The sequence below is a fragment of the Juglans microcarpa x Juglans regia genome, chromosome 7D (genome assembly GCF_004785595.1).
Source record: "Juglans microcarpa x Juglans regia isolate MS1-56 chromosome 7D, Jm3101_v1.0, whole genome shotgun sequence".
Classification (NCBI taxonomy): domain Eukaryota; kingdom Viridiplantae; phylum Streptophyta; class Magnoliopsida; order Fagales; family Juglandaceae; genus Juglans; species Juglans microcarpa x Juglans regia.
In genome coordinates this window covers 9,342,402-9,362,294 of record NC_054606.1, presented here as the reverse complement: position 1 = coordinate 9,362,294, position 19,893 = coordinate 9,342,402, and the positions used below count along the sequence as shown (strand labels likewise).

Sequence of the window (19,893 nt, the reverse complement as noted above, 5' to 3'; positions counted from 1 at the left end):
AGGAGAAATTTTATTTACAGTTCTCAATTGGAGACTGCAAATATAAACACATTATTAAATGAGAAAAAATATTATTTTAAGATAGATAGTTTTGTAATTTTAAAAAATTTTAAAATTAAAATAACCTAAGCTTACATTACAATCTCCAAATAGAGACTGTATCTAGCATTGCTCATTGTTGTAATTCTCCTTATGCAAATCAACCTCCTCATTATCTATAATAATACTCACCAAAGCTCCTCAAGTACTTGTAATAGAGAAATGATATTTGAAGTTATAGAATATGTAAGTGCTGTGCATTTATTTTAAAAAAAATAAATAAATATGAAATCTATATAAAATAATAATAATTTTTTAATGATAAATCATATTATTTTTCAAAATGAGTATACGATATTTACCTAACTCATAATTATATCTAACATTATTTTTTTTTCTATCGAGTAATGCAAAATACACAATGTAGAGATAAATTTGATTCAATTATTATACTGCAGAAGTCCTTAAAAAAAAATCGGATTCCTTTTCTGTCAAATTTGCTCATCTTTTGGACCAAGTTTAATCTTAGCAGGCATCTTCGTGATAAGGGAGTCCTTTTGAAAAGTAATAATATGCTTGAGTGCTTTAAACTGTTTGTTTGAAAAAAAAAAAAGTAAGGAACATTCTTTCATTTTCAAACTAGCTTATGTTGTCAACAACATGAGTTACTCAAGCTCTTTATTTTCGTCCTTTTCCCTGTCAAGCTCATAATCCTTCCCAGGTTGTCATTTTACTCTGATCATTTGTCCTTTTTCTCTGTATGGCCATTACTGTTACCTCATTCTCCACAAAATCATTCTTACAGAATGGGTAAAGACTATTCTCAATCATACTTTTACCCTTTTTGTAAAAAATTAAGACATGGCAAAGGTATTGTTTTCTAAAGTCACCAATTTTTCGATTAAAGACTACTTCCTTCACAAGCATAATACGTCCAAAATGTTAAAACTTCTCAAACATCCAAAATCTAAAAATTAGCTATTTTTAAAATAATTTCTTTTTAAACAAAATCTAGAAACCTACTATTGAAGAAAAATGACATTTACATGACCACCACCTCTTGTGGTGGCTGCCACCTCCATAAGGTGGCCACCTTGACCACCACCACCAGCAATCCAAATTGGGACAATCTACCTGCTACTACAAGAAAAAAAAATATTTATAAAGAGTTATTTACGATAAGAATGACTATTTGAGAGGAAAATAAATTTATTTTAACAGGAAATTAATAATCATTTTAATAAGAAATAACTAATTACAAATAAATAAACCCTAGTGACCACTCTGGTGACCATGGGCGGCCCAATCTAGACTGCATATGGTGCATGCTTGCCATGACAGGGTGGTTTGGCAAGTCTAAGATGGCTTTTGTTTTCATAAATCTAAATAAAAATCTTTAATATTATTTATTATATCATCTCTAAAATGTTGGACGAAAAGTTTTGACATCTAACATAAATTTATAATGGCCCCCACCATCATCATGGAAATGGACCAGCAATAAAAAAGAACTTTAGCAGTGCATTCATCTGTTCTCCATCAACAACGCCTTGGGCCTAATCCTAGGCCCCGGCTCACCTTCCATGGATAAACCTTACGAAAGAACCATTAGATTTTCATTAAAATAGGTCCCACCAATTTTTAAAACTTTATCAAACCATCGTCTTAAGTTTTAATTTTTTTTTTCAAAGAGACGAAGACCACATGTCTAAGTAACCTTTTCTCAATTTTTACTAAAAACAATCTTTACTTATGACGGAAGAATACCGTAAAATCAAAAAAAAAAAAAGACAAACTCAATACACCCACTAGCCGGTGTTATATTTGAAAACAACAAATCAAAAACCAACCAAAAACTAAACTAGACACATCCTCAAGCTCTAATATGCGGCAAGCCCAGTTTATCCAACCTAAGCATACCCCTTAAAGTCCTTGGTGAAGAACTCCAATCCGTGTATTGCCTAACAATACCCTCTTCCCCTTGTCGCGCAAGAAAATCTGTCGGACCATTGCCTTCTCTAAATTGATGAGCAACGGTGAAATGAAGTCCCGTTAACAAGGTGAGGAGATATTCCCAGAAATCCCATAAGTACCAGTTCAAACTAATGTTTTGAATACCGTACCGGAAGCCGTACCGGTCAAGGCACTAGAACGAAATATTTCGATACCGGTACCGTTTCGGGATAGTCGATATATGAATAAATTATATATATAAATATATATAAATTAAATTCTAAAATAATAGTCTATATATGAATAAATTATATATAAATACATATATCTAAATTATAAATAGCCTAGTCTGAATTGGGGGTCAAAAAATAAGCTTGTAATTTGAAAAAATGAAAAAAAAATAAAATTAAAATTAAAGGCCGAAACGACCGGTACAGGCCGGTATTTAGGCCAGTACGAAACATATAGGGTATCTGTACTGCCCCAGCGGCCGATACGGAAAATTTTGACCGTATCGAACGGTACAGTATGAAATTCAAAATACTGGTTCAAACACTTCCTAGCTGACAGCCAATTGACTACTAGCATTAAATCACACTCTATCTCTAACTGCGTAAACCTCATATCCCTACACATGCGCACACCAAGTAGCAGAGCTCTCAATTCAACCATGTTGTTAGAACCATGTCCGAAATAGGACAAGAAAGCACCAATAAAATTGCCCCAGTGGTCCCAAATCACACCGCCACCTCCACAAGTCCCAGGATTCCCTCTACAACTTCCATCTACATTGTTCTTGACCCACCCCTCAACTGGTTTGAGCCAATAAATCAGTTGTGCCCTTCAACTCCTAATACTGCATAAAGGAATATCAAGTGCCTGCAAAATGGAGATATCTATTGATGGAAGAGACCTGGAACGCATAAGCAAGCCGAACAACTTTTGCAGCCACACTTTGACAGCTAGCCATACACTCTCTCTACTGGTTCGAGAAACTCCTCCATCCTAGCCTTACAACGTCGCACCCAAAGCCACCACGTGATAATGCAGGGAAGGATACCAATTAGGACACCACGCTGATAAGATTTTTTGGCGAAGGATAACCAGTGCAACACCGTCGCCGACCATGAACAAGTTGCCAAATAGGGAAGACCCAAAGCCGTTTCAGCCAAGTCCGAGACTTTTGCAGCAATATCCCCTGCAACCAACACATGATCAAGTGACACACTACTACCCCGCAAGCAGCAATCATAGCGTGAAACTATTGGAATGCCCAAAGTCCTAATGCCGTCACCTGTAGCCAAATCATTAACCTTAGCTTTCACATGCATACAACGATTTTTTTGGGCACAACAGAGTGCCAAATCCACTCCATCCCTAGCTATTCTATCCCTTTTCCCCGAATGATGTCACACGCTGTTGATGAAGAAAAACAACCATCACTAGCAGGTTTTATTCACACTTTTTTATACTATTTATGAACCGATCTTTAAGGGTTTGTTTGAATAATGAGATGAGATAATATGATTTTAGATGAATTAAATAAAAATATTGTTAGAATATTATTTTTTAATATTATTATTGTTTTGACATTTAAAAAAGTTGAATTATTTATTATATTTTGTGTGTAAATTTAAAAAAATTATAATAATGAGATGAAATCATTTCTCTATCCAAACGTGTTAATGGGCAATTAATCTTGAGATTCTCAATCTGCATTAGATACAATTTTTGCTAATCACACTTGGATAAATTAAATTATTAGTGTCGGAACTATCATAAGAATATTATTCTCTCTTATAAATCTGATAATTTCTAATCATATTTATTGACGCGACATATTTTAATTAGTTAAATATCATACTTTTCATATATTATACGTAACAAGCGGGATTGAGAACGAAAACATTAGATGAATGACTCATCTACGTAGAGATCAATGTTATTGTGTCCTCACGACTTACAATTAGGGAACTCGATCCATACTAGTTATAGAAAATCTTATTAAGCCCATAACACAACTCGGTATTATAATTTTCAATTTTCAAGCAACATTTTGCGCCATGCTTCTAGAGTTGGGTCACGAGCAACCTATTCCACACGCACACGTGGATGTTTTGTTTTGTTTTGTTTTTTAAGCTAAATAACTTGGACTTTGGTCACACGCAATATCTCCGTGGGGACACGAAATAAAGAATCTGTATGACCCACTGCCTCGTGTGACATGCACGAGGTCAAATGCATGTGCACATCCACGTTAGAGTGCGTATGGAAACATGTTTAAACTTTTGGACTATTTTGCCGAAAACATGGACTTAAGCCGACCGTTTTTCAATTCTTTTCTTCAGTACCGACCACAACTATTTTTTTAAAAATTAATAAAAAAAACGTTTTTTTTTTATTAATAAAAGGAAAAAATGACATATATTATGTACTTTTCTCGAATTTTTTGGTCCTCGCTGGAACTTTAGGGAACAATGAAAACCTATGATCATTCATTCATATGTGGGGGCCACATTTCTACTAATTTCTTCAATCTCATGCATTGTTAATTAGAAGATGTAGATGAGAAAATTCACAACCTAAAATCGAGAATATGGTTTAAATATTGGGTGGAAGTAGTGATATTTGATGGATGGATGGATGGATGGATGGAGTATGAAAAGCAAGTTATTTCAGAGAAGAGACAGGGATGGGGCTGGCCATCATGAATCGCAGCTTCATTTTCGCTGTCTACGTGCGTATGTACCTGATACCTGCGGAAACAACCCTACCCCTGCAAACGCAATCATGGCTTTTAAATAGTCAAAGTTAGGTTTAGAAAACCAAAGTATAGGGTCCCCAAGTCAACCCTTTCTCTCATCCAGTTTGAATTTTCCTTCGCAACTATTTAAATTGAGTTTTGCCACCTATATACATTAATATTATTTTCTTTATATTTTAAAATTAAATTAGTATTATTTTTAATAAAATATACTTTTCGACTAATCAAATTAAATAGATACATATATTAATATGTAGAATCGCTTATAATTAAATTTTTACATTTTAAATAGATGTATGTTGAGCTCTATTCTTAAGAGAAGACTATTTTTTCTCTCTTCTTTAGGACAGTACTAAACAATCAAAGCCTGAATACAATGTTAGGGTTGATTTGGATTTAGATATGATTTTAGATAAAAGATAAAAATTTAAAAAATTATTAGTAAAATATTATTTTTTAATATTATTATTATTATTTAGAGATTTGAAAAAGTTAAATTATTTATTATATTTTATATAAAAATTTGAAAAAATTATAATAATAAGATTAGATAAAATAAAACACTTTTTAAATCTAAATGGAGTCTTAATTAAAAATAAATAAATAAACACACAGAGAATTATTTGAGAAGTAAAAAACTCTATATTCATATATCCTTAATCAATTTGTATAAGTTATGAATTGACAAATTTCGCACAATTTTTTTTATAAAAAGAAAATCTATAAAAATTTGTCTAGTTAGACTTGCAAATTGCAATTGAGATTAACCTTCAACCAATTTCAAAGCAAGTAGTGATAAAGAATGGACCACATATGTATATATGTATATGTATATATGGCCTCGAGCTTTTGAACGTCGTAGGAATAAAGGTGTCTAGAAATCATTCCTTCCTTTTGCCCATTTTTAAATGATTTTGCTTGCAATTTTTTGTTGACATTTTATGACGTACATAGAGAATTCGTAGGAGAGGCAGAGGAGCTAGCCTGCTGGGCTAGAGGACCACAGTCTTTTTAATTTGAAAGCGTAGTAGACCTTTTCATTCCATCGACTACTATTTTTAGCTCAACTTTTGGAAAAATATCTTAAGAATTTAAAAAAAAAAAAAAAAATCTATTATGCCATCTCACTTAATTTGATTGCTGGATAAATTTTTTTTTTATTTAGTGATTAAAAAAGTGATTTTAAATGTATTAATATATTTTTTATTTTTTAAAAATATTAAAAAAATTAAAAAAATTTAAAAATAAAAAAATAAAAAACAAAATTACTGAACAGCACACCTAGCGGTATGGCGCCCCACTCTAAAAAAAATTGAAAAAGAAAAAACATTATCAATCAAGTGAAGTGGGAGCCTGACTCAAGTCAAGTAGAAACGACGGCGTTTTAGACGTGCATATCCGTCCAATCATATATAATAATAAAAATAAAACTAAGAACTCCACTGTCACGGTAACTGCAAGTACTGAAACCCAAATAGCCCTTATTTGTTTGGTAGCTGTTGTCTGCCGCATCCCCATTTTGAAATCTCTCTCCCTCTTTCTTCACATTTCACACCCTTTCACCCCCTCTCTATATAAAACTCCAACTCACTGCTAACTCTTTCCCCCTCATCACGCTTCCTCTCTCGCCCCCACGGTATTATCCATTCTCCCTTTCGTCCTCTTTCCCACCTTTTCTCTTTATCAACAACCAATCGATTCTTTCTTACTACTGCTCTTTGTTTTGTTTCGTTTTGTTCATGCAGTAAGAAGAAGAAATGGCGGTGGCTACCCGAGGAAGAGCGACAGAGCTGCAGCTTCCGAACAAGTGGAAGGACAGAGAGTGTAGCCCGGATAGAACCAAGGTGTGGACCGAGCCTAAGGTTAAGACCGATGGAAGATCGGTCCCCGTCGTTTATTACCTGTCCAGGAATGGCCAGCTCGAGCACCCTCACTTCATGGAGGTCCCTCTTTCCACTCCCGACGGTCTCTATCTCAGAGGTAAAAACACGGACTGGTGACTATTTTTCAAAGTATGTTATCTGCATTGCTGTATATATATGATCTTGGCTTTTGATTGGAGCTTTTTGCTTCCTTGTGAAGCATAATGCATTTTAAAACTGGGTAAAACCAAAAAACGCTCAAGTTCATTGCATTGATTGCTTTCCTTTCTAGCTTCTACCTGGTCAAAGTTTTGCCTCACTGTTTGGCTGCTGGGAAAAATACAAGAGAACGGAAAACGCAAAATTCAACTAATTAAGCTAGCATTATTGGTTTCTCCGCTCTCAAACATTAAATTTTTTCAGCGCGTAGAACACATCAATTTTCTTTTATACTTTGCAACCAAACAGAGCCTTATCTTCTACCACTTCGTTCCACCGAGGTCAATGATAAGTGTGAAACTTTCTCACTGTCAAGTTACACTGTTTCCTCAGATGTAATCAACCGCTTGAACCTCCTCCGCGGAAAAGGCATGGCTACCATGTACTCCTGGTCATCCAAACGGTACGGTGACCGCCCCCTGAGTTCTCCGTTCTAATTACTACTTCGGTTCCGCATTGTATCTTGACTCGGTTCTGATTATTTCAGGAGCTACAAAAACGGCTTCGTTTGGCACGACCTCGCGGAGAACGATTTCATATGCCCGGCGCACGGCAAAGAGTACGTTCTCAAAGGGTCTGAGGTCCTCGACACCTGTCTGAGCCGTGCGGTACACGGAACGGCATCATCGCGTTCCCTGAGGCCTCCGGAGATAAACAAGTCCGATGAGGATTCCGATTTCCCGGTGATCACGAGGAGAAGGAATCAATCGTGGAGCTCGATCGATCTCAACGAGTACAAGGTCTACAAGGCCGAGTCTTCCGGTGAGTCAACTGGAAAGGCTGCCGCCGACGCGTCGACTCAGACCGACGAGAAGCGAAGAAGACGCAGAGCGGTCAGGGAGAAAGAAGACGAAGAAGATGCGCGCGAAGAGAAAGCTCAACGCGAAACGTGCCAGAGTCGAAGCACGGAGCTGAGCAGGGACGAGATCTCGCCTCCTCCTTCGGATTCGAGCCCCGAAACGCTAGAGTCTCTGATGAAGGCCGACGGAAGGCTAGTGATTTGCTCAAGTGGGGCTAATGGTGACAATTCGAATCCACCAACGGCGGAGATTTGTCCAAGTGGGAGGACGAAGGCGTCGTCGGTTCTGATGCAGTTGATATCGTGCGGGTCGATCTCGTTCAAGGACTGTGGGAGCATGGCAGCGAAGGATGAAGGGTTCTCGTTGATTGGGCACTACAAGGCGAGGTTGCCCCGCGGAGCGGGGAATAATGGCAGTAATAGTAATAATCACGAGGGGACTTCGAGGGTAATTACTAGTTTCGCAGGGCTGAAATTGGAAGACAAGGAGTATTTTAGCGGGAGCTTGATTGAGACCAAGAAGAAAGAGGAGGCTGTTCCACATTTGAAGAGGTCTTCTTCCTACAATTCAGATCGGTACGTGAATTATTATTAGAAAAATAATAGTTGCAGTAATCGTTTTAAAAATAAATAAATAAATATAAAATTTATCTTAAAAAAATTTAACTTTTTAATAATAAATTTTATTTATTTTTTAAATAATTGTATGACACTTACCGTACTTTATCAAGTATTTTAACAAATCGCACATACATCACTGTCACTCAGCAACCATCCACTGTCAATAATTATTTTTTTCCAAACCAACTGAAATTAGAAACTTGACAAATTGTTATTTTCAATGAAGATTTCAATGATGTATTTAGATTAGATTTTTTGTAGACGACAATCGTTGCCATCAAGCAAACAACAAAGAGATGGGCAGGCTTAAACTCGTAGTATTTTAAAAGAATGTTGCCAAAACCTTCACTTTTTATTTTTTATTTTCAGAATAACGCAAAGTCGGAAAGGGATATGTGTATAAGAAAACGGTCTGTTTTGTTCTGAAAGTATTGAAATAGCGAAGTAGTGTAGTGCTGTACTCACAAAGCATCCATCAGTCTTCTTAAGTGATTGGGGGGAGAATATAGAAGCTTGATTTGAAATTTCACATAGGCAGTGACTCAAGCAGTGGATTGGTTCTTACAAGCATAGCCTTTTTCTGGGATTCTGGGTCAGTTAGGTGCTTTGATTCTCTGATAGCCCCTTTTGGCCTCCTTTTGGATCTTTCATCTTCTTGGATGAGAGAGATATCCGTACGAAGATTATAAAATTGACAAAATAGCCAGCTAGCTTCAATCCACTTTTTCTGAACAAACCGGAGCCAATGTACTGTGAGTCTGTGAATGTGATAATCAATCTCAATCTGTGATTCTGTACTGTCTCTTGTTATTTTGCTATCAAACTTATCAACTATCGTATTAAATACTCAACCATCCTTATTTATTGACCACTTGTGTATGAAAGGATCCATACTAGAGTCAGTGGGGGGGGGGGGGGGGGGGGGGGGGGGGGGGGGGTGGGGTGGGACCGATCCGTAGTGTGAACATTCATAAATAAATTCTTTCTATCCTGGGGCTCCTGAACTGATCTAAAGTCAAATTATTAATACTAAATTGACCGAGTTGACTTCCTGTACTGCTACCTTTAGTATGCTTAGTTATTTTAATCTATTTTTTTTTAATTACAGACTGATTTGTTTATTAATATCTTTGTTCAAGATTAATTTATAATAGTCATTGATTTGTTATTAATAATATTTCTTTTAATAATTTATGTGTCTACTTTTTTTTTTCTATTTATAATGAGTATAGATGAATTAAAGTTGAGGAAGGTATAGCATATTAGATTATAAATAATGCAAATTTCTTGGTATATTCTGAAGGTTTGTTTTGTTCGTGATGTGCATGTATGAATTTATGGACATGCATGCAGGACCTCGCAATTGCAATTGGCGGAAGAAGAGATGGAAGGAGCGCGCACGAAATGCATACCGAGGAAACCGAGGGCACTGCCAACGAAGAAGAAAGAGGGTAACAACGATGGCTCGCGTCTCAATGGTAGTGAGAGTCAAGGAGGGAACAAATTAAGGAGTTGAGGTCTAAACATGATCACGACATTGCGTAACATTGTAGTAGTTTCTACTTTTGTCTCTGAAAACTAAGAAGAAAGGGGAAAAGAAAATGTATGAAAGGCGACAAGTATGTAGTACTGGTGCAATATTTTGCATGTCACGGCAAGGCGATTCATCCTCTGTACTAGTGGAAAAAAGTGGCTGTTGATTTTCTGTTGGGGTGAGGAGGCAGGCCGGGGTGTGAAATTGGCTTTCAATTATCTGGTGATCGGCGCTAACCCCTATTCCTAATGTTTGTTTGTGTACCCTTTTGACCATTTCATGTATAAATCTGACTTTGAAACATAGGAAATAGAATATTGTCGCGCCTCGGGAATTATGAAATAACCTTTTGCTTTGCACGTGAAATAGTCCTCCGGGGGTGATTTTGTTTCCTGTGGCCGACACGGTGTTTATGGAGATTGGGATGGTGGTGCTTACCAAGAAAGTGCAAACTCTGCGTTTGGACATCTGTATTACGTGTGGGAGTGTGTGCGCTCGAGAGCTAGGTCGGTCTGGTTGTTCCCATTTTGGTTGTTTAAAGAAATGTTTAAAGAGCTGCCACATTACGTTTTTTTTATTTTTATTTATTTATTTAAACAAAATCCTTTTCTCCCTCCACATCTGATTTCCTCTCCCCCCACTTGATTCTCTCTCTCACCTCACTGCCTCACCCAGCCCCCCATGTACCACCTGCAGTGCCACCGTCCACCACTATCGACTTCCCCTCACGTCGGCAACCTCCAGCCACCTTCAAACCTCTACGGAAGCCCCCACGCGTAGCACCCTCTCTCAACCCAAAATGGGTTCTCCTACACGGTTTGTCGTTGCTACCGCCGTCGTCGTCAGCCTCCACTCCCACTGTTGAGCACTACCGAGCCCTTTGACCTCCCCCTAGCCACCGTTGAGCTTCCATAGCACGACAACCCTCTCCCTCTCTTTCTCAAAATGGGTTCTGCCCCTTATCAAGCCGTACGCCACCACCCACGACTCCAGCCGCCACCTCGAATCTTCTTCAGTCACCACTAGCTCCACCGCATCTTCCTCAGCCCTCCTTGCTCATCTATGCCTCTTATTTAGCCCAGATAGGCGACGGGGGATATGGGTGAGGGAGAGGATGGGGATGCGAGTTGTGGGTAGGGGAGAGGATGGCGACGTCAGGTGGGGGTGGGGGGAGAGGATGGGTGAGGGGCAGGGGGCGGGGGACTTGGGTGACACCAAGGGTAGAGAGATGAAGAACAAAAAATTGAAATGCGTGAAATGAGAGGGAAGTTGGTTTTGCTGTGGGGGTGTTTTTGGTCATTTTACTCAATGACACCTGGGTGTGATCCTGATGATCCTAAATAGTGGCCACTCCCAAGGCTTTTTCATGTTTAAATGACTTTGAGCTTTCATCTGCCGGTAATTGTATTTGGGCTTTTCACCCACTTCTTTTACTACTTAAGGGATATATTTGGATGTTGAAGTGAGTTGAATTGGGTTGGATTTTTTTTATAAATAATAGTGAATTGAGATGATTGAGTGAGTTTTGTAGGACCCACTTAAGATGAGTTTATGTGTGTTTAATTGTTAATATGAGTTTAGATATATTTATAGGAAGTTGTAAAATAAATGGGTTCCACTATTAAATTTCACTATTTATCTAACATGGTTTGAGCAATTGCCAGTGCCTTAAAACTTGTAAAAAAAAAAAAAAAAAATTTCCTGACAAGTTGCACTTGCAGCCAGACCAACCAAGTAGAAAAAATGATAAATAATTGAGTTGGGCCGCACGAGAGATGGAAAAGTTATGCACAATGAAGAGAAAAGTAAATTGACAGAGATGAAAAAATAAAACCGGAAATTAATGTTTGTCAGTTGTGGGCCTTACAGATGTGTTCAATTTTGGACTCTATTCAACTTGTATAAAAACCTGCATTTGGATGTTCAACTCAGTCTAAAAATGAAGTGCATTGAGTTGTGCATCCAAACGGGACCTAAAAGTTATCAAAAATTCATCTATTTATGCGGAGAAATGGTTTTATACAGTATAAACTTCACTTAAAATGATAACATGAGGTGATCATCACATTATAATTAAATGATTGTAGTAATATTTGTAACATTTCAAGTTTCGCTATCTTTTGTTTTGTCTTCCCCACTAACCAAACATTAAAAAGTAGGTTTAAGGAGAGAGAGTCGTGTGGGTGTGTCCTAGAACACACAAGTGTTTCACGGAGATGATCACAAATTGAAAATGGGTAAAATATCAGACAAGGCAAAAGTTATAAAGATTCTATTTTTTGTCTATATGCAACCATTGTGATCCTATCTCATAGATCTCATGTACGTAGAAATCTCTGTCAATGAATATCCATACAATACCCTCTTCCTCTCATTGTCTTTTCACCATTTCAAGGCCAAGGCCAAGTCCAACTCAACCCTGGGGATGCAAACCTTCAACCCAAAATAGAGCAAAGCCCATTGTCACTATTAAGGAAAACCCTGAGGCCCAACTATTAAGCATAGAATTGAGGAAATTACATAGATGCCCATGGAAATTTGGATTCCCATTCCAACTTGTTTTTAAAGGAAATGTGGTTCTCACCTGACTCAAAACTGTCCTTTTTCAACGTAAACAAAAACATCACTTTCCAACTTTTCTAGTTGCATGTATAAATTTATTTAGGTAACTTTTAATTATCGTTGATTATAGAAATTTGATTATATAAATATATATATTTTTTATTTTGCCTGATGACTAAAAATATGATTATGTGATTTTTTAAGTTCTCATAAATATTTTTAAAAGTATTTATTTTATTTTTATTTCAGAAAGTAGAAAATCAATAAAAATAAAATTGTGAGATATAGTTTGAAATACAAATAATTTATGTGGAGTTCACATGAATAAATCAAATAGAGAAATCTCATATTATTATTGAAAGTTTGTGTAATATTTTCAATCATTTCCAGATGTAAGTTTAGTTACATTCATAGAATGTGGTCAGTTTTATTTATTTATTTAAGGAATAAAATATCATTTAGCACATAAGGAGCCATAAATTAATATTGAGAGGACAAGGCAGTGATATTATAATAACTGATTATTTTCTCGCTATTCATTTTATATAATTTATTTTCTTCTATATACAATAATAGGAGAAATAATATTATAATCGCAAGTCAATATGAAAAAAAAAAAAAGTCATTAACATATTCATCAGTACTGCATATTTATTTACGGTATTGAAAGATAAAAAATTTTAGATAATAATTTTCTCTTTTTTAAAAAAATTACTATATTCAGTGTTTTCTTCAAAATAAACACCATTTTTTTCAATAATAAAATTGTTTCATTCATATTTTCAATAAATAACCCTTTATTTTATCATTTACTAAATGAATCAATGATGAGAATAGCCATGGGTGCAAAAATTCATTGCACCATATATTCAAAGAAGAGAAGTACTATTTGAAGGTATTTACATCACATAATATCTACATGATACAATTTAATTACTAAAATTTAAAATTTATCTTTTAAATTAAATTATACCGCATAGATGATGTGTGGTGTAAAATTTTTTAAATAAAATTATTCATGAAAAGAATCTTAAAGAACTAGTTAGTAGTAAAGTTGTCATTTTGATCGGAATCCGGACTCGGTGCTTAATTTCTTCAACCTACCTATAATTTCTCTTTTCTAAATAAATGTAAGTGAAATCTCAACAAAATGGAGCAAACCTCTTTAAAAGCAAGACTTTTAAGTCTCTTGGGGGAATCGTAGGTGCGGAGTGAGAGCCAGACTCACTGCTGCGAAATTATCTGTGTTCATGTCCCTCAGTTCTCCTGCCCACATTTGTCTTAGACGCTCACCAAACAACATGTGTTGCTTGGATTTTCCGTCGGTTTCCCGCACATAGTTTATCCATCTCTCTGTCTCTCTCTCTCTCTTCCCATTTCTTCAAGTTCTCGCTTTTCTTGCATGCTATACAGACCTACAAACGGCTATGGGCACACTGTAACTACCAGACTCTGTTGACAGTCTTCCTTGCATGTTACGAGCCACTGCTTCTTTCATCATTGTTTCGTGATCTTCCTGTGCTTGTGGTAAATATTATTTTACTATTACGAATGGGTATTATTAATATTTGTTTATGAATAGTTATACAGTTGTTTTCTGATTATGGTTGTTTGAAGAAGGTGGGTTTCTGGGTTTTGATTCAATTGGATTGTTTCTGCTGATGGGTCCTGTAAGAGGATTCAGAAAGAGGAAAAAGACAGAGAAGAAGCCTGAAGAGAATGCTTCTGCTTCTGGGTCCCCGGGGCCGGAGGAGGGGCCTCTAGATTGGTGGGATGAGTTCTCACGGAGAATTAATGGTATATCTTCTTTGAGATTATGATTATTTTACTATTTTTGCTCTTGACGATCGTTTTTGTTATAATAGGTATGTAGCTTCGTATTTATAATCGATGGATTTTGGTACATGGATTGAATTGAATTTGGTCTAATCCAATTAGGTTTATGCTTTATGTCTCATACATGTTATATGCTGAAATATCATAGATAAATTATGTATGTAGGAAGGATTCCTGGTCTGACTTCAAAATCATCTCTTTACCGGACATTCTTGTTTGATTGTCTTATATAATGCAGTAGGGATAAGACTATATATTAGATATATTAATGACCTCGTAATAAAATCTAAGAAAATAATGATACCTTTCTTGTTGGAGTATGCTTGTGGATTATGTGTGCCACTAGAGCGTCAAGTAGTTGGATGGTGTAAAGCATATATATATATTTTTTTTCCAAAAGCAGAAATTTTCGGATGTTTTCACTTTAGAGTTGGAAGTGAAAATTGTTTTGAGAATTAATTCAAGTGGTGAATCAATTGGCACTCTGATACTAAAAGGTAGAACTGCTTGTAAAGGTGCCAATTATAGTGTCTAGAGTTGGAAAAAGTTCAAAAATAAGAATAAACAGCTTCTGTAGGCAAGGGAGAATTTTTGTTAACTACGCCACCGGGAGTTGTTCAGCTGATGCTATTTTGCATCCACTGCCTAAATTGTGTAATGTTTGATTTTTTGCATGGGGCATACTAAAAGATTGAGACGTGAGGGATACATCTGGAATCTATCTATTGAAGTGGTCAAATAGATTTTTAGTTGTTAGAAAAATAACTGGTTATGATTTAGGAAATGTGAAGCGTCTAGCTAGGTGTCTCTCTTATATACTTTCTATGTACTTGGGTTGCTTCTTTTGAACTTGTTTATAAAGATTGCTAACTTATCAAAAAAGAAAAAAATTTGATATGGAAAACTAATAGTTTCAATGAGTTTTAAGCATCAAATCATTGCAGTAGGACTTTGAAAGTTTCATTCTCTCGATAGTCTAAAAACAAACTTGTAGTCAGTAACTAGTCAATAGAATGCATTGCAAGACCTACTCCCCAGTTGCCAATAGGTTAGCTTAATTTTATTACAGTTGGAAGTCATTTAAGTGAGAATCAGCTCAGAAAACTCACATACATGCATACATTGATATCGGACTTCAAAGCGTTTAGGTTCTCACCATTTGTAAGACCACAGCTTTAATGAGAGGGAACAATTCACTCATGGAGGAAAGCTCATTTTGATGCATAACATGATATTGAGACTGCCTTCTTATGAAGAAAAGGAATATTAAGACTGGATTAAGAAACTTTCCTTTCATCTTCACTTATTCATTAAAGTTGGTGCAAAAAATAAAGCCAGCTTGTTTTGGTACAAACGCTGCTAATTTACCATAAAGCAGAAGCCAAATATGGATCATATTTTGCTTTGCTTCTGTTTGATGGGAAACTAGCAGTTTTCTAAGACTTTGAAATGTTCAGGAACCATAATAGGCAGGCATACGAGATAAACTGCTACAAGAGGCTGATGAGTTGGGGTACTATTAACAAATGAATTAATGGGAGGGTTATCTACAGATATCCATAAGCTTCAAAGATTTATATTCAACATAGAGTAAAATAGTGGATACAATATATGTATCCAGGTGGTTTAGTGCACTAATAGATGATACCAAACGTCTGAAAACTTGGAATGGAGGTATTTTTTCCAGGTCCATAGGCCTAGTTACCTAGATCTCAGAGCAATGAGATACATATTTAGGTATACTAGAATGAACTGGTGCCTGCTCTGAATGGTTTGATTTCATTCACCTCCAGTAGTTGTCTGGTGATAATATTTAAAAGAATAATATTTAAAAGGTTATGACTCCCATTTGATCTATTATTTAAAAGAATAAAAAGGGAAAACAAAGTAGGAAAGGAGGGGGAGAGAGAGTTTCCTCAAAATCTCTATTTTTCTGAAATCTTTATTGGCTAATTATTATTATTTTGATAGGGAGAGATTTTTCTCAAAATCTCATTTTTTTGGTTAACTATTTATCATGTTTGTTTGTGCAAAGTAAGCGTAGATTCTGCTAAAATGTTGTACCTTAATAAACTTTATCCCAAAAATTCCCTGAAAATAATTTTGGGAATTGTTAAAAAATTTTCTTCATACTTTTTTTACCTTGCTTCACCTGTGAAACAAACAGTGAGAGCCAGGACAAATCCAGTCGCCTGTGATTTCTCTTCTCTTCCATTCTCTCCTTCCTAGACAGATTTTGAACCTTCTTTATGATAATGGAATAGTACGGGTACTTGTTGAAGAAGAAGAAAAGAAAATTAATAGGACAGGTAGTCCTCTCATTTGAATCCTCTTTCCAAGAACTTTCTTGTAAAGAGTTATTATAACTGAAAGTCTCATAGTGTTTAAGAGAGGATGGGCAGTGACCATTTCTACAAATAGAATATAGACAAGTTATAAACCCACGTATACCTGAATAAACTACATCCTTTAGTTTCTGTATTTCTGGTCCCCAGCAGCCAGTGTAGTGGTTCACCTTATAACATTGCAGTTTAAATTCCTTTGAGCTCAACTGGTTAAAAATCTCTCCTTCAAGCTTACAATTGGAGAAAATTTCATCTTAATGAGAAAAAAGGCACATTCATCATGTATCACGCCTTTGGAACTTATTTAGATGGATGTTTGTTTCTCATCTTTTGACTTGGCTCCAAAGCAGTCTGACATAAGAACAGGTAACTTCTTACCTCTATGCTCTATATTTTTGTCTTTGTTCTGGGACAAGGTTGGAATGGGTTATGCATAAGCCGAAATGACCTCTCTATAGAAAACTGGTTAGTTAGTTGGTACGGGTTCTGCAAAAGCAGAATCGACCTCTATATAGAAACTAGTTATAGCGCAAAGTACTGATCGATCTTATAACTGCAAGTCTATATCTATAGGAACACTTGGTCAACTAAGCAGTTGAGTGATGCAAAAAGGATAATTCTATGTTATAGAATGGCTCAACAATCACATCCAATCTTTTTCTTATTCGTCTCATATGTATGTTTTGATGTTTTGCATGCTCCAAGTGGATCGTGATGAATTAACCCATAAATTGATTCTGCTGGCAAGATCATGTTCAATCAATAGGATTTTTAATATACTAGGGTTGCGCCCCTCTGCACCTTTTGACAAGATCACATTACTTACCAGAAAAAAAAAAAAAAAAAATCACCTGAGTTCTGAAAATCCCTTTCAGTATACTCTGCAAACAAAGTTATACTCTTCATTTGACATTATTTATATATATGCTCTGTATGTCATCTGTTACCAAGTGGACTTTCCTTGATAGTTTAGGATTAAGATACTGTCGGTTCTATGTTCTATATCATTAAGTCCTGCCAAGTGCATTTGAGACATTTAAATGACCCACATTTGTGAATCTTAATTTTCTCCTTGCTCTACTTCCCACTGCAGGTCTTCAATCTCCATCCAAGGGTCTAGATAGGTTTGAATCTGTTTTTAAGATATCCAGAAAAACCTTTGACTACATATGTTCACTCGTGAAGGAAGACATGATGGCTAAGTCTGCACATTTTGTGTTTGCAAATGGCAAGCCATTGTCTTTATGTGATCAGGTAGCTGTAGCCTTAAGAAGACTGAGCTCTGGCGAGTCACTAGTGACAGTTGGCGATTCGTTTGGGTTGAACCACTCAACTGTCTCCCAAGTGACCTGGCGTTTTGTGGAATCCATGGAAGAAAGGGGGCTTCATCACCTGAAGTGGCCTTCAACAGATACGGAAATGAGGGAAATAAAATCTAAATTCGAGAAAATGCGAGGCCTCCCTAATTGCTGTGGTGTTGTGGATACAACCCACATCATGATGTGTTTGCCTGCGTCGGATCCCTCAAGTCAAACCTGGCTCGATCATGAGAAGAATCATAGCATGGTGTTGCAGGCAATTGTGGACCCAGACATGAGGTTTCGAGACATAGTCACTGGATGGCCGGGAAAAATGAAGGACTGGTTGGTATTTGAGAGTTCAAACTTCTACAAACTCTGTGATAAAGGAGAGAGGTTGAACGGAAAAGATTTAGAGCTCTCTGAGGGATCAGGAATAAGGGAATACATAATTGGCGACTTAGGGTATCCTTTATTGCCATATCTTATCATTCCCTATGAAGGGACAGAACTCCCAGAGTCGAGAGAAGAGTTCAACAGGCGGCATCATGCCACTCGGATAGTGGCACAGAGAGCATTGGCGAGGTTGAAAGACATGTGGAAAATCATTCAAGGAGTTATGTGGAGGCCCGACAAACATAGGTTGCCGAGGATTATTCTCACATGCTGTCTACTTCATAACATTATTATTGATATGGATGATGAGGCGCAGGACGAAGTACCTTTGTCTCACAACCACGACTCAGGTTACCACCAACAGATTTGTGGAACTGTCGACATAAAGGGGGTGCATCTGAGAGATAAGTTGTCTCTGTACTTGTCGGGAAGGTTGCATTCTTAATTAAAAAAAAAAAAAAAAAAATCATTTCATTTCTGCATTTGAATTATTTAGGTAAAGATTGTTGTCATTAATTTAGAAAGAGTATCTGGATCAGGATCTCCTTAGAATTATGAAAGTGAAGTCAGAGATTTATTTGTTTTAGTCCTAAATTGTAAATGATTTATATAGACATGCAACACAAGGTAAGACACTCAAGAAGGAACAAGATGACAGGCTCTGTCAACCAGGCGAGAGCTTGAGATAATTGTACTAAAAAAAAAATGTGCACAATTATGGGACTTTGTTCAATAACTGCGAGAAATAGAACTAGCACGCTTTACATAATAATGATAAGGACTAAGGAGCGTGCGAGCAAAACTGACTTGAAACAACTGCACTCATAGGAGAATTTTTCCCAAGTACATAATTATTCTTTATTATAAGTAAGAACAAAACTTTATTGATTGAAAATATACATAGTCCAAGTACACAATAAGTATACACGGAGTACACTTCTGTTCCAACACCACGCAAATTTACCGGTGAGCCAAAAATACTAGGAACTGGGGATGTACTGGGACATCAAGGGAAGCTTTGCCACTTTCGACCTTTATGAACTAAGGGGTGCACCAAGCCGTAAGCCCATGAAATAATTAAATCATAAACAGAAAAGAGTAAACAATGTAGGAATCCGAAAAATCATGTCTAGTAATGAACTTTCTATATGTTGGACCTAATATCTCTATTGCCTTAAATATCAATAAATGCTGTTCTAGAAAGCCAACCATTTTCAAATTCATCAAGACATGCTGTAGTGTAAAATCTACAAACTGTGTGCTATGGCTGAATCCTCAGGTTTTGGATATAGAATGGTTTTTCTCTGACCACAATTAGTGAGGTACGTGAATCTAAATTAAAAATGGTTTCATGGATTTTTTAAAATTGTTAGCCCCAGGCTTTTAACATATTTTTATGTAATTCCTGTTTTCTAGTAATTCTTTAACATAATATATTTTTGAACATAAAGTCCAAAAGGCTTATGGCTCAACACCTTGAACCTCATGCCTGCATTACGCTAATGCCATAAAAAAACATGATATGACAGAACAATAAGGACTCCATTTGAATCATGTAAAATGAACTTCCATGATTTCATTTCCATGGGAGGTCTACATGTTTATTGCTTCCTAATGGATGCATTCGTCGTGTTCATGTTGCAAGTGTTTCTAGATATATGCCTA

General features: G+C 36.3%; 2 protein-coding genes across 3 annotated transcripts; both read left to right on the top strand.

Annotated features, from left to right (window-relative positions):
* Nucleotides 1-6,229: 6,229 nt before the first annotated feature.
* On the top strand, nt 6,230-10,191 carry LOC121239881 (protein SOSEKI 2). The gene is made up of 5 exons (XM_041137236.1): nt 6,230-6,392; nt 6,502-6,736; nt 7,171-7,240; nt 7,325-8,212; nt 9,611-10,191. Exons 2-5 carry the CDS (start codon nt 6,514-6,516, stop codon nt 9,771-9,773), a joined length of 1,344 nt encoding a protein of 447 aa, XP_040993170.1. The 5' UTR covers nt 6,230-6,392; nt 6,502-6,513; the 3' UTR covers nt 9,774-10,191.
* A 3,322-nt stretch (nt 10,192-13,513) lies between these two features.
* Nucleotides 13,514-18,863, top strand: LOC121239917 (protein ALP1-like). Of its 2 annotated transcripts, none has more exons than XM_041137297.1 (3): nt 13,514-13,880; nt 13,974-14,150; nt 17,628-18,863. In XM_041137297.1, exons 2-3 carry the CDS (start codon nt 14,015-14,017, stop codon nt 18,671-18,673), a joined length of 1,182 nt encoding a protein of 393 aa, XP_040993231.1. In that variant the 5' UTR covers nt 13,514-13,880; nt 13,974-14,014; the 3' UTR covers nt 18,674-18,863. The 2 variants fall into 2 exon arrangements, with proteins under 2 accessions (XP_040993231.1, XP_040993232.1); XM_041137298.1 differs by having other exon boundaries at nt 13,971-14,150.
* Nucleotides 18,864-19,893: the final 1,030 nt, after the last annotated feature.

Coding starts and splice junctions, on each gene's coding strand:
- LOC121239881 (XM_041137236.1), top strand. CDS start 6,514: ATGGCGGTGGCTACCCGAGGAAGAGCGACAGAGCTGCAGCTTCCGAAC. Junction 7,241..7,324: donor TACTCCTGGTCATCCAAACG/GTACGGTGACCG, acceptor TGATTATTTCAG/GAGCTACAAAAACGGCTTCG. Junction 8,213..9,610: donor TCTTCCTACAATTCAGATCG/GTACGTGAATTA, acceptor ACATGCATGCAG/GACCTCGCAATTGCAATTGG.
- LOC121239917 (XM_041137297.1), top strand. CDS start 14,015: ATGGGTCCTGTAAGAGGATTCAGAAAGAGGAAAAAGACAGAGAAGAAG. Junction 14,151..17,627: donor GTTCTCACGGAGAATTAATG/GTATATCTTCTT, acceptor TTCCCACTGCAG/GTCTTCAATCTCCATCCAAG.